At 39.2% G+C, this 17,741-nt stretch overlaps 1 protein-coding gene across 1 annotated transcript in view; it reads right to left on the bottom strand.

Annotated features, from left to right (window-relative positions):
* Positions 1-2,649: 2,649 nt before the first annotated feature.
* The window catches only part of mpp7b (MAGUK p55 scaffold protein 7b), a 60,043-nt gene continuing 44,951 nt past the window's right edge, over positions 2,650-17,741 (bottom strand). The window contains exons 14-18 of the mRNA XM_084411466.1: positions 16,510-16,590; positions 10,471-10,564; positions 7,658-7,766; positions 6,011-6,154; positions 2,650-3,233 (exon numbers count right to left, since the gene is read on the bottom strand). Of these exons, the coding sequence (XP_084267592.1) occupies positions 3,054-3,233; positions 6,011-6,154; positions 7,658-7,766; positions 10,471-10,564; positions 16,510-16,590 (608 nt within the window). The 3' untranslated portion in view covers positions 2,650-3,053. The remainder of the gene's footprint in view (positions 3,234-6,010; positions 6,155-7,657; positions 7,767-10,470; positions 10,565-16,509; positions 16,591-17,741) is intronic.

The following is a 17,741-nucleotide window of genomic DNA, read 5'->3' on the forward strand; positions in this document are numbered from 1 at the left end:
TTATGGTAGCATATTTAATTCAATCAGCTATTTTAAACCCTTGTCCGCAGCTCTATTGGACTTGCCATGTTTTTGTTGGCATTGTCTTTGTGTGCATGTGCGCGCATGAAGTATCCTGGTCTTTTTAACGCAATCGGGCCTCGCTGTTCAGATAGCCTTTTAATAGCGATGACGTGAGCCCGTGAAGGAACCTGACCTCTCATAAAGCCACAAAGCCTGGGCTGTCTACCCATCCGGCTCCTTCACACAAAACCAGACAAATACAGTGTCCATCTCGACATCCAGATTTATCTGTTTCTATACTGCCTCTTTCATGTCATTATACATCAGTTAGAGATTTTTTTTTTTTTATTGACATGAGCCATGACTGACTAATAAACTAATTTCTCATCCACCGCAGATACATGGAAACTGTGAGAGGAAAACGACAGTATTTAAAAGATGTGATTTCATTATTAAGAAAGAGGTCCCTGAATATATATATAGCTCAGCAGGTGATGTCAGGTGTGACTATTGTAGAAGGCGCACAACGAATGCGATATAAACATAGCCTATTTATTCTAATTCACAAACTGGACAATACTGGACAAATGAACTGCAGAAAGTCAGGGCTTAAAAACTCAGAGAACGTAATCACAAGAGAAACAGAACAGGTGCGTCGAATCAGGGATTAAGGAAACTAATTAACAAACAGTGAAACAGAGCATACATGTGATAGGTGGAATGCTTTTTCTTTTGAATATGTATTAGTTTTAGGGTAGGCTATGTTTACACGACAACGATACGTTTTTCCTTTGAGTTTTCTGCGTGCAGACGGTACAACCGTTTTGTTGTTTACACGGAGACCATTTTCAAAAACTTGCACTTTGAAACCCGTTTTCAAAAGTTAGCGTTTTCAGGCACCCAAAACGCCATTGCCAGCCAAACCGTATAAAAAGTTCAATGTTTTTATTTGAAAATGGTGTCGTATAAACAGACCCTTAAACTCTGTGAATGAGGGGCTGTTTACATGAAAACGTACATGAAACGTTACATGAAAACGTTCACCGTTTTCAACTAAAAACGTAAAACGTAAAACCGTGTTTTGGCCGTTTATTTACACGAAAACGGCGCTTTGGGTGCCTGAAAACGCAAACTTTTGAAAACGGGTTTCAAAGTGCAAGTTTTTGAAAACGGTCTCTGTCTAACAAAAGAAACACAAATCTCTGAAAACGATGACGTCATGCACATGCTTATTACGTGTTCAGTCTATAGTGTGTCATCGCCATCTACTGGCCTGGCAGCAGAATACAGTGTTTTTAGTCGTTTTTGCGGATCCGTGTGAATGGGGATTGTTTTGACAATGGTGTCCTCTGTACGTGGAAAACTCAAAGGCAAAACTTCTCCGTTTTAAGCATACCGTTTTCATGTAAACGTACTCTGACTCTGGTGATAATGCAGAAATATGACCTTGCAGTGTCTATCAAATGATCCAAATCAGCTAGAATTCTGTCACATTAATGTCTAAAGAAATTGTACAGTTGTACCAACCAATTGAAAGAGGTATATGCAACAAAGAGTTGGTGAATATTTTAAACCACACCATTTAATACATTTGCCTGAAATGATAATATTCATACATGCACGTGTGTTTAGATGTCAGAGTTCACATCAGATGTCATGTCAACATCATAATTTATCACAGGCTTCACAAATTATTATATCAAAATGTAACTGTTAAAAAAAAATTGTCTTTAAAAAATAATGTCTAAAACCACATTATCATGACCTTATTTGACGAGTCCTGTTTGGAGTGCTAAATTACATTCATGCAGAGAGTGACAACTGCATTCCACAACCAAAGTGACTGCGTGATATTTACAGGAGTAAGAACCAAATTATTTGAGCGAATTTGGTTTAATGTGTGGTTAATACGTACCATATGAACTGAACCACAATCGGTTTCACATATGAAAGTAGGAGTGAAGGCTTAAAGCACTGAATGTCTCAAATGCTGAAGAACAAAGACACAAAACTAAGTCCTGATATTTACTATCATAATCTGTCACTTCTTTAAAAAGATTCTGGCATGCCACACTGCATCTTCAGTCTGCTCTTCCTTTCATTCATTCATTCATTCACTGGAAGGTAAAGGCATATATGTGTGGAGTTCTGTCCCTCATGCTGACCGGGCAGCCATCCAAGGAAACCCCAGGAACTCTCCCGTTACTCTTTAATTCTGCTTTAATATACTGAGTGCTGGTAAAAAAAAGCCAACATCCTCTTCCTCTTCTGGCTTCCACTGGAACAACTAAGGTCACCTTGAGCAAACGTCTTCCTCTTAACTTCCAACTCAACTCACCTTTCCAAATGCATTGTTTGAGAAGAATTGCTACTTTTTAACCTTAAAAAGCAGTTGTGGTGCTTTGGATTGATTCTTTTGAGAGGTTAACTCATGGATCACCTTGTATACCTGCAAACGTTAATGTTCTTCAACAACGCCAAGGCATTTAAATCACTGAAAACCCCAGAGTTCAATGTCAGGAACAAATCTAAATTTGGATTGGAACTGTTTGTTACAAGAGCTAGCTGGATGTGTTTCAGGGGTCTAATCCAGAGTTCAATCTTGTAGTCACAAGTTACGAAAAGAAAAGAAACTGTAGTCCTATTCCACCTCACTTAAACCAAATTAAGAACACATCTTTTTAATGGAAAATCCACGTCTGTAAGTTATTAATGTCAAAACATGAGCCACAACAGTGCACAAAGCAATTTGTGTCTAGAAATCATTCAGTAATATAGCATAATGTATATCATTATGTGGGAATTAGGGGGAGATAAAAAATTCTTTACAATTACTTGTTTCTCAACATAAACAAAACTGTTTCAACTTCAGTGCATTGTCATGAGTTTGGTGGTTATGAATGGAGTTGATTCATGACAGGCCAGCGCACACTGCTTATAAGCGTATAATTACAATAATATGGTGTGCCTTTTTTATATGCAGAAAATCTCCAAAACATAGTCAAAAGTTATTATGAGTCTAAGTGGTTCAGTGAACATGAATTGCTTTCTCAGACATGAGCCCATGTATTTGGGATCCAGCGAGTCTCTGTTTCTATCTTTGTGAGTTCGTCTCTCAGCTCGGTGAATGCCATGGCCAGATCGTCATTGATGATCACTTTCTCAAACAAGTGGCCGTATTTATTCTCCATGGCTTGGGCACTGGAAATCATGTCTTGAAAGTCCTCCTCCTGTAAATAATGAATAAAATGGCCATGCATGAGTATAATATTACTGTATTTTTCAATATAACAGTTAGGTCCATTCCTAAAATTTGATTGAGATACACTCTAAAAGGCCTGATATTTATGTGGTGCATTCATGTCGGAATTATCGTAATTATGAGATGACAAGTCAACGTTTGGAATTTCATAATTATGGTAATTCCAAAATGGCTTGAGCGCACTATTAGTATAACAACACTTGTTTATATCACTCAGCATGTCTGAGATCTGAATAAATGGATGGGATGAATGGGATTTAAAAAATTATCTTAATTTTAATAATAATAATAAAAAAATGCTATGATAAAAACCTATTAATTGGCTAAAAGTAAGTTCTTTACCATATTTAGTGAAAAACGATAGTTCTAATGCCAGGTTCAGACTAAACAATATTTTTGTCTGTTACGATAGTCAGTGTGTCAGATTATGCGATTTTGACTCCTAAATTCTTGTTGTGTTGTGGATGAGAAACATGTCAGACTATGCGTTACTCCTTGACCAATCATCGCTTGCCGTCTTTAATGACATGCGTGATGTCATCGAGCAGGCGGAACTAACGACTAACTTTCGGAAACAAGAGCATTAACAAACAATGGCTACCAAAGCAGTGTGTTTTGTACTGGCTGTCTTGTTGTCAGAAAAACCCCCCAAAAAGAAAGAATTCCTCCTAGTAGCAGCACCAATACCATCGTCTCTCTTTTGTCCATATTTGAAAGCTTCCTATTGGTCAATGTCACAGATGTGATGGAACCCATCGTGGAGGACAAAAAAAAAAAGACATGCTAGTCTCTCTGTCAGGACGTCGTAAAGTATCACAGATTCGGCGTTGGTTGTCGTCCACTATGACACACTGTATGAGATAAAACGATCGATTCTTGTGTCCCGACGGCCATTGTCATTTACGAATCACTACGACACCCTATGTAAAATTGATTGTGCCAAAATTGGGCTAATATCATGTAGTCTGAACACGGCCTTTTTCACAGTAAAATACTGTTCGTTTTTGGGCGTGAACAACAACAAATCATCTTATGATTTACAGTTAAAAACCGTAAATTGAAATTCCCAGAAATGGACCGTGAGGTGTGACCTTACTTTTTAAGGTTTTTCATTGAAAAACTTTTTCATCTTAGTTTTTTCTTTTCAGTTTTTTACTTGTTACAGCTTACGTTGTGAATTTAATGTTTATTACATTATTTTAATCCATATCATGTGTTGAATGTCAATAAAATATACTTTTTACTGTAAATTTAAGGTCAATCTGTAAAATGTAAAATGCTGCTCCATAGTTTTTATGGTAAAGATCTGCCAACCACGACTTTTCACAGATTTTGTACAACCCAATATTCAATACGCCCTCAACCGAATCAGTAGAAAGCACATCATCTGATTTGTGTTAAATACAACATAGGGATCAACAAGGCAGACTAATACAAATGTAATGCTGATGGGTTTTTATATCATTTGCAGAATGTATGCCAGAAGAGTTAGATTCCACGGGTTGCAGATGGTACATTTACGTGAGATGCCATGCTTTTCAGTGTTTTCCTTGTTTCGGTCAGCCTAGTGAAAGGAATTCCTTAAGTTTAAGCTTTAATTTATGTTCTCTTACGTATATAGTCATCTTGAAGCATTTAGAAAAATAGCCATGACAGTGAAGTTACTCATACAGTTCAGTGTATTTAAGTGTTCCTGTTAAATTCATTCAGGTCAATGGTCAGTATGAGAAATGTTCTTCCTCAGCTATAACATTGTCCACTATTTTTAACAGTGAAAAGACATTTTTACAAATAAACCCAAAGCTCCAGATGTTCCAAAAGAACACTTCTTGTCTATAAATGTCTTTCTGTAGCTCAAAAGGTATTTCACTTTGTGGTTTATGAATTATAAAAATGATATGACATTCTGCGTCAGCCTGAACTGGCTTGGATTGGAGTAAGAAAAGTAAAGAAGACAGTAACAACGAATTGTTCCACTAAATCATAAAAACAAGTGATGTCCAAATGTGTCTTGTTAAGGTCAGTGCTCAGGGCAGTTATACAGGACACGTGTGTCCTTGGTTAATATGGAAAGATGAGCAACACATTTGCACCCAGGAGCTTGGTAGTTTGTGAAACAACATCCAGGTGTGAGAGAGATGACCCAAGTCTTTTATAAGACCCTGGGGTAGACTTAGGTGCTCACGCTCACAGCATGACACAGATGGGTCTCAGTGGGGTTACCAGCAAACCTTCTGCCCCAAGCCTGAAAGACCCTCAGACCGTTGGGAGCGTAAGAAGACAAACCTGTGTGTGCTCATGGGGCACACCTGCAGCCCACCCTGGAGAGGTTTTTAAAAGGGACCCTTTCCAAAGAGGTGCATTAAATGCCAGAGAAGCTGATGTACGGTCAAGACGATGGGTCAGGTCAGACCTTGTCCATCTCAGCTGTGTCCTGAACTGCTGTAGGAAGGTCACGCATTGAGAATTCTCCCATTCCATTTTTGATCCCGCATTGATTCCACATTATATTAAGTAAGGAATAATGCCGGGCCATTGAATTATTCGAAATATAATGCAAACCCGAGGTGGTAATGCGGCCACAACGCAAAGTCGTTGTATATTCAAGTAACTATATTTATTTTATAGATGCAAATCTTTTTAAATGAGGATAAACATAATCAGACAGCACAGAAGTTCTGTTAAACAACCATAATAATCAAACACACAGGGATGACAAGAAACTACAATCATTATATATCTTACCGTAAAGATTTTTGTGACTGTTTGCTCATCCTGACTTGCCAGAACCTTTGCTTTTCTTCGGCTCAGTCTTAAGCGCTCTATTGGTGGAGGCTTCACAAATACAACATAGGGTTTAAACTCAGAGGAATATAAGGCTGCTATGATCTGTTAGAGAATGGAGAGAAGAAGAAAAAAAACAGTGAACAAATGACAGTGAGCTATATGGCAACATATGAGACCTAGGGCCCTATTTTAACGATCTGAAACGCAAGTATCAAGCGCGAAACGTAAGTAACTTTGTGGGCGGATCTCTGTTGCTATTATACCGGCGGGATAAATGACTCTTGCGCCCAACGCAAATCTAAAATGGGTTAGTCTGAAGTAGCTTCATTATTCATAGGTGTGGTTTGGGCGTAACGTGAAATAATCCAATCAGAGCGACATCTCACATTCCCTTTAAGAGCAGGCGTGCTTGTTCCATGGCGGTTTGCTATTATAACGGCGGATTTGCCAGACGCGCGCCAGGAGCGGTTCACAGCCGAGGAGACCGACATTCTCGTCAGGGCCGTAAAACACAGAGAAGTGACATTGGGGATGGGAGAAACCCACCCAAATTAGCTTCGGTTAAACAGGCGTATAATAATTTGGGTAAATGTGTAAGCTAGATTTATGCCTATTTTTTTCATATCTTCATGGACACAACAAGATGTTCCCTCGTGTGTTAATATTTTTCCTTGTAATAATGTATGATTTGCAAAAATGAAAACTGCTGCTTCTGTGTAGATGAGAGAATCAAAGTGTATGCGCGTTGTGCACACGCTACATTGATTATGGCCAAGCATGCGCCCTTAAAATAGCATATGAATAACATGCGCAACGCGCCACTGACTTTAGACTAGGTTTTTCCTTGTCAGTGGCGGAATTGTTTTCTAAACCTGCAAAATAGCACCAGGGAACGCTTGCGCCGAAACACGCCTCGAAAAGTTCATTCCCAAGTTTACCGGCGTGCGTCTGTGGAGGGAAAAGTCTGCTGTGCGCGGGTGCAAAATAGGAATGATACATGCGTCGGTGTACAAAGTCAATTGCGCTGGGTGCAAGATAGGGCCCCTATTCTTCAAAATAATACAGGACGTTGCCTGGTATGAATGTGTCCATGTTATATTGTAACTGTTTCATTTCAAACCAGTTTTCTATGGTATGAAACACTAGACACAGCATCACCCATATATTCTTTGTGCTCACATAGTAGGTTCGTTAATACAGTGAGAATGTTTCTATAAATGTTACAAGCTGATGAAAAATAATCAGACCACAGGAAATGTACCAACTGGAGTAGAGCTGACAGAAGCTCCCCGTCCAAAATGACATAATTCCTGCCCTTGAGTCCGTGTTCCAAAGTCAACAAATATGACATGTAATATAGGACTCCCTGGCTCTCGCTCACTCTGTTTATCCCCGTTTCTCTCTTTTCCTCTTTCGCTTGTGCTTCTGGAGAGAGGCACAAATTGTGGTATTTGTATCATATGCTGCATGTGTGGTTCTTTAATAATATGAAATAAAATCCATTAAAAAATATGTTCTGAAAGGGGCCGCTGTTGTCGAAGATCCCTGATCCAGCGCTCCTTGGCACTCACACACCCTGCCATTCATGAATGATCTTTGACTCACGTGTGGTTCCACATCCAACAGGCACACCTTGCTCTCCGCTATGACCCTGCGCACCGAATCCAGACTCGTACCATAGTAGTTCCCTTTATGTTCACCATACTCCAAAAATCTAGGTGAAAAATTTCAGAGAGCATGCAATATGGGGAATATAGACATTTTTATAAGCTCTAATAATTTAAACTCTTTTACATGACTGTTTTGAATAACATGCTATGAAAATAGCTGATAAATAACAAGATGACCATAAATCATTAGAAAATAAATGACAATTTAGAGCATGCAAACATAAATCTCCAGGTGATGGTTTCCAGTTTGCTGTTACACACTATTGGCATGTTTCTTTACTTCATTTCAAAAAGTATTCGCCAACAGTGCAATATCATCCATTTGCTGCGCGTACAGTATATGTGCTGTTTGAAAGCGCTACATACTTGGCTAGCATTAGAGTTTGTAGTAAAAGGTGGATTAATGGTACGTGTCCTAAACTGTCATATGGCTGATACATCGTGATTTAGTATTAAAGAAAATAATGCTATATAAAATGCTTTGTCTCTTGTCACACAAACATCATCACACTCATTCAGAGTAAATTGTAACATATTTCAGCATATTTTTTGGCACAGTATTTGTATCAGTATCAGTATTTTGGCACAGTGTTATGAATGTTATGTATGTGTTACTTTTGAGGGATGGTCTTCAAAGAATGATCCAAAATTAAAATACAATGCTTTCAAAAAGTGTGTCATATTTGCATAGGAAATAAGACAGTAAATCATTTTGTGCCTCCTCTGTCATGTTTCTTTTTGAAAGTCAGCTGTGCTTCTAATCCTATAAAGTGAATTAGAATTGGAGAGGAGAATTCACTAAGAATTAATTATGTCTACTTATTTGTGCATGCTGCTAGTTGTTTCACTCCTGAATCACTAAAGGAATTATGCAAATCAAGTACGAATAATTACACAAGAACAAATGTGTAACACAATATTAACATTCTAGTAGCTACTATTAACTAACAAGAAATTCGAATTATTAAATTAGTAAGTAATAGCACTCAGTTAAATGAGATCATTTACTATTAGCTAATCAATAACAACTATTTTTCTTACCCCCAGAGAACTGAGAACAATTTCACAATTAATGCAAATAATGCATAATGCATTTAATTCTAAAGTGTAACGTACTAGCAATGACTCAAGTATTATCAAATCCTTCAGAAGGAATTACTTTCACTTGGAACAACATTCTGAAGTGAAGAGCCATTCCGAGTCATAATCGAGCCCTTACTTGTGGGTCACTATGATCTTCACTTTAGACATACTACATAAAACCATATATTTCCACAAGTTACGTTAAATAAATAAATCACTGTAAGTTACAATTTTTCAGGGCATTCGGCTGATGACTCAAAATGTTCCAGTAGTCTCCATGACTCTCTAGTGATGCAATGAGAATTGTGGACTCAAACTGCCTTCTCTTTGTTTAAATAGTAATAATAATGTGGGGAGAAAAAAAATAATACAACTAATGTAATGTTCAGAGGGATGATGGAAAATTATCCATCGGAGTAAGGTCCTGAAAACTGCATTTAAAAATCCAAATTTAACTCTTTCTTATTGTTATTGTATATTTCTGAGCAGTTTGTAAGATATTTGAACAGTAAAAAGATGATCACAACATAGATCAAGTAGATCGAGTCCATCAACACCCTCAAAGCTTGCACTTGTCAATAGCGGGGAAGCGTAAATAACGGAAAAGCATGCCGATGGCTGGGAAAGAGTTAAAATTATCCATAGTTGTATGATGACTGATAAAATGTACTATTTATTAACAGTTTCCCCAGCTTGTCTGCTATTACCAATTGTTAAAAGTGGTGAAATGTTAAAGTAGTAGTTAAAATGTTAATTTGCCGACATTAGTTATTGATAGCTTCACATTAATTATAGAACTGTACTTAGTTTCTTCATTTTTGGGAGGTATGAAAAAGACCAGGGCCGTAGCTAGGGCATTTAGGGTCCCACTCGATTGTAATTGCAGGGGGTCCCTCCGAAAGCCAGGGGCCCCGAGAATCCTCACCACCTTTCTCCAGTTTTCTAAAGTGTTACTCATTTGCCTAGTAGATGGTTTCTACTGAAGTAGAGGTTCCTACTGCTTGAGTTGTGGTAGTAACTTTGGGCTTTAGCCTTTGCCTTCAAGGCATTTGTATGATAATCAAAGATGATGGTAATTCAGAGGAGTGATGCAAAAAGCAGTCCGCTTTTCCTCTCTCTAGTGCGCCTCTCTGGAAAGTTGGGCTGTCTGCTCTCTGTCATTCCTGTCTCACTTGCTTCTTTCCCTATGTCCAACTAACAAGACAAAAAGTCATTTCAAACCACAGAAGGCTCTTAAAATATCCCCCTACTTTAATATAATGTGACACTGTTCACGGACACATGCTTTTGAGATTTCCTCTCGTTTTTGAGTGAAATTTGGAGAAAGAGTATTTCCTGTCAATGGTTGTGATCTGCGTTTCAAGCATTAACAAGGATTAAATGTGTGATTTAAATTCCAGGAGCATCTTTAAAGACAGGAATAATGCAGTTGGCTTCTTATAAATCCACAATTTTAAAGTCATTTTTTAGATAACAACAACCAGGTAAAGTGGTAGATTTCTAGAAGTGTTATTTGATTTTAAAATCTTTTTTTTCAGATTATAATCTTCCATAATTGCCCACTAGACAAAATAGGTTTAGCAAAGTAAAACAACACAACCCGAAACTAGCTTCTAGAATAAACTACAACACGGGCTGGGTACCATTCATGAGTGTTTAGCTTACTTGTGGTTGAGGATATCTTTTTCAAAAGTGTGTTTGGAGACAAAATGGTACTCCACCCCTTCTCTCTCTTGCTTTTTCTGCTCCCGAGTGGTATCTGTTGAAATTTAAAAAGTCTGGAAATAATCAAGTGTCTTAATGCAGTCCAAATCAAATTAAACCAAACCAGCTGATAAACAGGAACTTCAGATTCATTTGCAGATCCCAGAGACCCTGATATGCATGTAAAAATAAAAGTAATGTTGAAACTAACATATTATAACATATTTTTAATAGCTTTCTCTGACCTCAAAACTACTTTTCAGATATCTTTATTGGTTTATCCATCTGGTTTACCACAAAGTAAAAGAAATGTGACTGGTATCCATTCTAGTAACATTATTTCTGTTTAGTGAAAAATGAATAATGAAGTGGAAAATGCAATAAAAGACACAGTATCGTAGCATGTGTAGTTCATTGCATTTGTTCATATTTTATATATGGTGTGCCTGAGACCCCAAACATGAGTAATATAATATTTTTCATAATGGACGATTAAAGTATCTTATCAAGTAAATCTCATGAAATTAGGAAAAGACATCATCATGCTGTTACTTCAAAGTCAATTCAATTGTTGAGCTCTTAAAATTGCTTTGGGGTCTCTGAGACCCCAAACAGAAAATGAGTGTTAAAAACAGTTTACATGTACACTTGCGTAACGGATGTAGGCCAGTAAGAGCTGTGCGTGTAAACCTCAATCCCCTTGCAACAAGAGGCGTCCTTGTTAGCGTGCCCACCTCCCACACCGGAGACCCCGCTTCAAAACCCGCTCGGGGCAGGTCTAGTACAACCGATCACACTTGCACATTTTTACGTTTATTTTTAGAGAGATAATTGACATTATGAAGAAATCATGGTGGAGACCTTTGTGAAAAAGAAGTACACTTTAGCAGTTGTTTAAAAAGAGTACTTGTTATGGAAATAATATAAAAGAATACACTTAAGTGTGAACTGTAATGTTTTTGACACTTAATTGCACGTTATTTATAATTAAATGAGAATGTTTTATAATGTTCAAATTTATACTAAATGCAATTTGTTGGACCCACTTCAGTAGGACTTAAGTACATCTTTATACGTAATTTCATAATTATTTCTATTGTCATTAATATATGATTAAAGTGTACTGCAAAATGTACTGACATATTGACTGTTTTAATGGTATACTAAATTGCTTATTGAAACTTGTATGTATATTGAAACTTGTAAACATATATTTGTAATTCCCCAATTGTAAAGATGCAGTTGCAATTAAAGGAGCTGTATATAAGAAATGTATTTCAATTAATCATAAAATGGCCCTGATATGTCACTAGACATTAAGAAATCATGTTCATTTCAAATACTTATATCACTGACAACAGTAGTCCGGCCAGGATATTGTCATTTAAAAGTGAAGTTGCAGCCCTCAACTAATGTTGATGTTGTCATGTTGTGTTTTGGCCTGAAGCTCCACCCTCCACCTATCTACCAATCACGAAGTCAGTAGTGTTTCGGCATCGGGGTTGCCAGCTCAGCTCTAGTTACCACAGCTGCAGCTACAAACATTCCTGCTGGATCCTGCAGCCTATCTGGCAACCTCGAGTCAGGGGGGAGGGGGAGGGGGAGGGGATACACCGCTCTACAGTAATTTGAAAGTGATTGCAGTACCAGTTTTGGCCACAATCTTACATACGGCTCCTTTAAGTGCATTTAAAATACAGTAATTAAATGTTAATAACACACTACAGTTAAAATTATAATCAAGTACTTTACATGTGTTTTAGTATGGTAGTCAACACAGCAAATAAGTAAAAGATTATTAAAACGATTTTATTTTACATTATTTCAAAGTTCACTTTTCAGTTGTTTTTAAGTTTGTTAAGAAACAGTGATGAATGTGTACTCTCTTTAAGTACACTTAAGTGGCCTTTTATTTCATTCATACTATATTATATTATTGGCAAGTACAGTTTTTAGACAAAACATTTGCACTTTTAAGTTTTGAAGTACACAGCCAGTGCACATTTAGTACAATTAATCACACTTCTTTTTCAAACTGTCTCTGGTAGCATGTGTCCAAAACTGAGCTGGGGTTAGGTAGTAAGACCCTTATTAAACTAGACTGAGTCACACAGAAAATATGCTCAGAGGTGAGCTTAACAAGGCCCGAGGAGCTCACCACACACCCTAACTCTAATTGTCCACACGTTCTGTGCATATTCCTAAATAAACAATAAACTTTTACTGCCACTGCGGGTGCAAGAAGTCGGGCAATGTGATTTGTGTGTGTGCAAATCAAACAACAACTTTCTGTTTATGAAGCCCATCAACAAAACACTGTTCCCAGTCATGAAAAAGCGAATACAAGCCCATTTCAGTGAGTCGGCTTTGAAGTACACGCTTCATTTGCACATTTAGGGGCCAGCGGGAGTCTGTTAAAACCTTTTATTTCTCTGAACTAGTGATCACAGCTGTTGTGGTTGTCATTAGCTGTGACTGTCATGTTGATCCTAAACCACTACCACCATCTTAGCGATCGATTTTAGCACTCACTACTCAAGTGTCATAAATCAAATAAATGGACGTGTCAGACAAAGTTAGACCCTAACCCTGTTTTGCAACAGTTCGGAAGCTTGAAGCACAGTCAGAAATATGGAAAGCTGCTAGTTTGAGCTTCCAGCAGGGAGAAACAGACATGACAAGCGCCAACCTAAGGCAGGAACATGGCCTTTTTCCAGAATAAGGAGAAAAAGTCCCACCGCTCCCTCGATCACCGCATAGACAGTCTAGCTGTTAGTGGCTGTGATTATCCTGTTCTTTCATCGCTCTATCACCCCCTGTCCACATCGCTCTTGGACACCCAGAGTGGCAGTGAAAATCTGGTTCTGTTCTCATCTCCACTCTGGCAGTCTGACACAGCTTTAGGCCTCAGTGTGGAAAATTTTGATGGTCTGCCTACAAATTATTCATGAACATTTACAAGAGTGTGGCTGTTCTTGATTCTTCTTTGTCTGTTTGCTTGCTTGGAGGCAGAGTTATAAAGACAAACCAAAATTGTATCAAATCAGTTGATATTTCACTGGTTTTGGCCATCCTTCTGTTAGACTGTCAGATGAATTAGTTTGAATAGCTGTCAGCTGTTAAATTTAAGGACACGATTAGATAATACCAGTTTAGGTCAACCAATTACTAAGCAATGCTTCATTTTGTTCAGTCTGTGGTCTAAAAAGTTTGCATTAGCAATTTACAACACATGGTCAGGTCAGAGTGTCTGAATACATTTTGGTCCCGAACTTTTTATACATTTTACTGGTAGTCCACTGTATGAAGAATTTGTGGGTATAATTTGTCTCAGTTTATTTTGCTATACTCACTTACATAAATGAACTATAGTGTCCTGCACCCACTAGTAAAAAAATATCACAAATTATATCTGGTGTCCGAATAATTTTTGGTTTGACTGTATGTGCAATTTAGTGGTTCATATGGGTCCGCAATTGTTCAGGAAGTAAAGTAACATGCACATGCGTCTTTACTTTGGATATAAGCAAGAGTGAGCATGCAGTGTAATCTTGAGCCCCTTTCACACAGCGCATTGTACCCGGGAAATTGCCGGCAAATTGCCGGAACGCCTTCTGTGTGAACGCAAACACGACCCGGGATTGATGCCGGGATCGATGCCGGGTTGGGGACCTAGTAACATTGCCGTGTTCAGTCCCGGGACGCGCGCTGTGTGAACAAAAGCCGTAATAATGCCGTGTCGCAGTGATGACGCTGAAGCGCGGGATCGTTCGCCAGCTGTGAAGCGGTACGTAATGCGCAAGTTTATGATCGAATCAGAGAAATAAATGGACAAGCGTGGTTTCCCGAGAGAGAAATCGCAGCTCATAAGCAAACTGAAGACGCTGCTGAGACATTACAAGTCACATCGATGTCACGTGTCTTTCCGGGACATACACGGGTTGTGTGTGAACGCGCTCTCTGATTCCGGAAAATCACTGGCAGTGTGAATGAACCAAAATCAAATGAACCCGGGTCAAATCCCGGGTCACTTTATCCGTGTATTTTCCGGAATCTCTGTGTGAAAGGGGCTTTTCATAGTTAGTGCAATCAGAACAGCAACTGAATGTCTCCTCAAGAGTTCATTTGCAAGTAGCAGAAAGTTCTGGTACAATCACACTCGGAACCAAACCACAGCAAACGTGCCCAGTGTGAAAACTCCCTAAAGCCAAGTCAGTTCACTTGGCGGGAAACAGGTGTGTAGACAACCGAGGGTGCTTGCACACTAGTACTTTTTGGCAGCAGAATAAACGGTAATATCTTTTTAGGAGACCGCTGATTGTGAGCTATTCGTTTGCTGCTCTGACTGCACACACTGTGTGGGACAGCTCTCACATTGCAAATTTTTCCATGATTCCATGCTGCCAGTGTGAAAGCCCCCTAAAAAGGTGGTCCGGGGTACGGTTTATGTGAACTCCGGTGCGGTTCTCTGCTGATCTGAACGGAATCTTACTAAATCGTGGAAGTAAACCTTTGATGACGTACGATTTTGTCAAGTTGAGTTTGTGCTCACTTCGATGACAAGCGAGACTGACGCACTGCAGGCAGAGAGATAATTGCGTAATCTCATTTCTGCTCACCTCCAGCAGAAACTGTCTCCCGTGTTCTTTCGAACCTTTGCAGTACATCTGGGGCAAATGGACGCCAATGCTGTTCTGTGTTGGTGCTTTGTAAACAAAACCAAAATTTTACTCCAAAGTAAAAAACTCAGGGGAGCAACAGTGGCCCTGTTTCAAATGACACATTTCATGTGCACTTATAGGGCCCTATTTTACCAATCTAAGCGCATGGTCTAAAGCGCACGGCGCAAGTGCAGTTAGGGCGTGTCCGAATCCACTTTGGAGGCAAAATGGTACTCCACCCCTTCTCTCTTGCTTTTTCTGCTCTCGAGTGGTATTGGCGCGCGCGGCACATGATCTAAAAGTGTTTTCCCTATTCTCTTAATGAGTAATGGGCGTGTTTTGGGCGTAACGTGTAAAAAAACAATCAGATTGTAATTTCCCATTCCCTTTAAAAGCCAGTTGCTCTCGCACCATGGCAGATCCGTTTCCTCTCTGGAGAAGCGCTCAGTTTTAGTTGCCTCAAAATAGCAATACGCCTGAACACACCTCGTGTTCAGACCAGCACGAAACAAATGCATTTGCTATTTAAACAACGTGGCGCAGGAAGTGAAAATGATAACTGCGTCGGGCTGAAACTAGCAAAGAAACACTTGCGCCGCGCCTGGCGCTGCATTGCATACACCGGGTGTATGATAGGGCCCTTAGTCTTGTAGTCTTTTGTGAAGTCCACAAGACTGTAGGGTGTCCCAATTGTCATTTTAGGTTTCAGAAGGATGCTCACAAGTGCCCCCTTTGCGGTCGATATGCGCCCTCGATGCTCCGCAGCAGACTTCTTCCCGACAGTCAAAACGGTGTTACATCACAGAAGTGCGGACTCGTAGGAAGACTGCAGGTGTTCAGGGTTCCAATTGGGACGGAGCCAGTATCTATTTTGCAGTCTTTCTCCGGGGGTTAACAGCTGCCATCTGACGTCAATAACCTTTAAAACTAATATGTTTCCATTCAGCATTAAAATCTAACAACAATGACGTCATAAATGTGCTTCTTTAGCACAAATGAAGCTAAAAGCGGCAGTTTTAAGAGTAACATGTTAAGAGTAAACAAACAGGCTATATCAAAAAGGCGATTGTTTTTCATTTAGCCATGTTTTTATTCCCACTATATTATTCCCATTCATTTTTCTATGAGTGGTCCATCTAATCCTCTTGATAATGTCTCTGCTGTTGTTTAAGTACTTTAAATTCAGAGTAGCTTGCAGTTTGGATGGTTACAGTTTCCCCAAAACTGAACTATACTTAAAGCAGCTCTAGAGAGGTTTACACACACAGGTCTTCTTGGTTGTTTGAAAGAGATAAATACAATCAGGTTGATTTATTGCACAAATGTTATGTGAACTCACATGGCACAGTTACACTGAAGTGTTCTGGGTCAGAGAGTAGAAGTCTTCTCTTCAACTCGGTCACACCAACCCCAACAGGCCCTGTGCAACACACATAAACACACCAGCAGTTTATCACTAACCAATTAATCAACAATGAGAAAGCAATAAAGCAGCAGTCAGCCTTCACTGAATAATTCATTCAATATAAACACAAGCTTATCTAAATCACCAGTATACATTTTCATCACACTTCAGCACTTATGATCCCTGTTCAAATATTTTATCTTTTATCTTGCGCCCAATATAAAAGACTGCAGACTTGGCTGGTTGAGTGGTACATGAACAACTTCAGTGAAGTCCTTGTTTGTAGGCGGACATGTACTGTATTTAAATGGACTGTCTGGGCCATGAAGTGGCCCATTATTCCGACAGGCATCTGCTGTTTCCATCACTGGGACGCAAGTATGAGGATGATGGGGTAATGCTGTATTGATTTCAAGCTGTGGCTCCCGCCACTCGCACCCATTCCAAAACACAGATCCAGTCTCTGCTCTGGCTTGAGCATCCCCAGAAGGTAAAGCCATATTCCTGTAGTGAAAATGAAGAATCTGTCTGGTGCCCAGTCAAGAGAGACTAAAAGCCAGTGTCTGCCAGCCGCAAACAGACAGGATGGTCCCTGCGGGTGCATCTCAAGAAATCAAAGTATGTATGCAATCGCCACACTGGCTGCAACTGGCCTTCTCGATGTGATTCAGGAGTGAAATTCCTGCCATTCTGATAATGCATGAAATGCCTTCAGCCAATTCACTTCACGTTTGGCCCAGTCACAGCAAACGAGTTTCACAGAGTAAGAGGAAAGAACAGAATCGCATTGAAGTTGAATATGAAAATATCAAACCATCTTGTTTGACCTCACGTTAGCTTTCTGCCTGCCCTCGTAGTCATCATCCACCAGTGCTCATCTTGCAAACAAACCTGTGGGTTGATGGTCTTCGAAATATTTGCAAGCTATGTCTGTGGTCAGTTGAACAAACACATTAAGGAAGATACAGTATATTTTCATTCCAGGATGTCTTTTAAGTTATAGTTCTATATGGCATTCCTAGGCAAGCAGCGATCATAGAGTTAGTCAAATTAGACGTTAATGTTCTGTATCCATGGCCAACATAAACTCATGAGAATGACATACATTACGAGTGAAACTGGTCATTTGTGCAACAACCTGCTCATTAGAGATGAGAAAACTGCTT

Source organism: Rutilus rutilus, assembly GCF_951802725.1.
Source record: "Rutilus rutilus genome assembly, chromosome: 6".
Lineage (NCBI taxonomy): Eukaryota > Metazoa > Chordata > Actinopteri > Cypriniformes > Leuciscidae > Rutilus > Rutilus rutilus.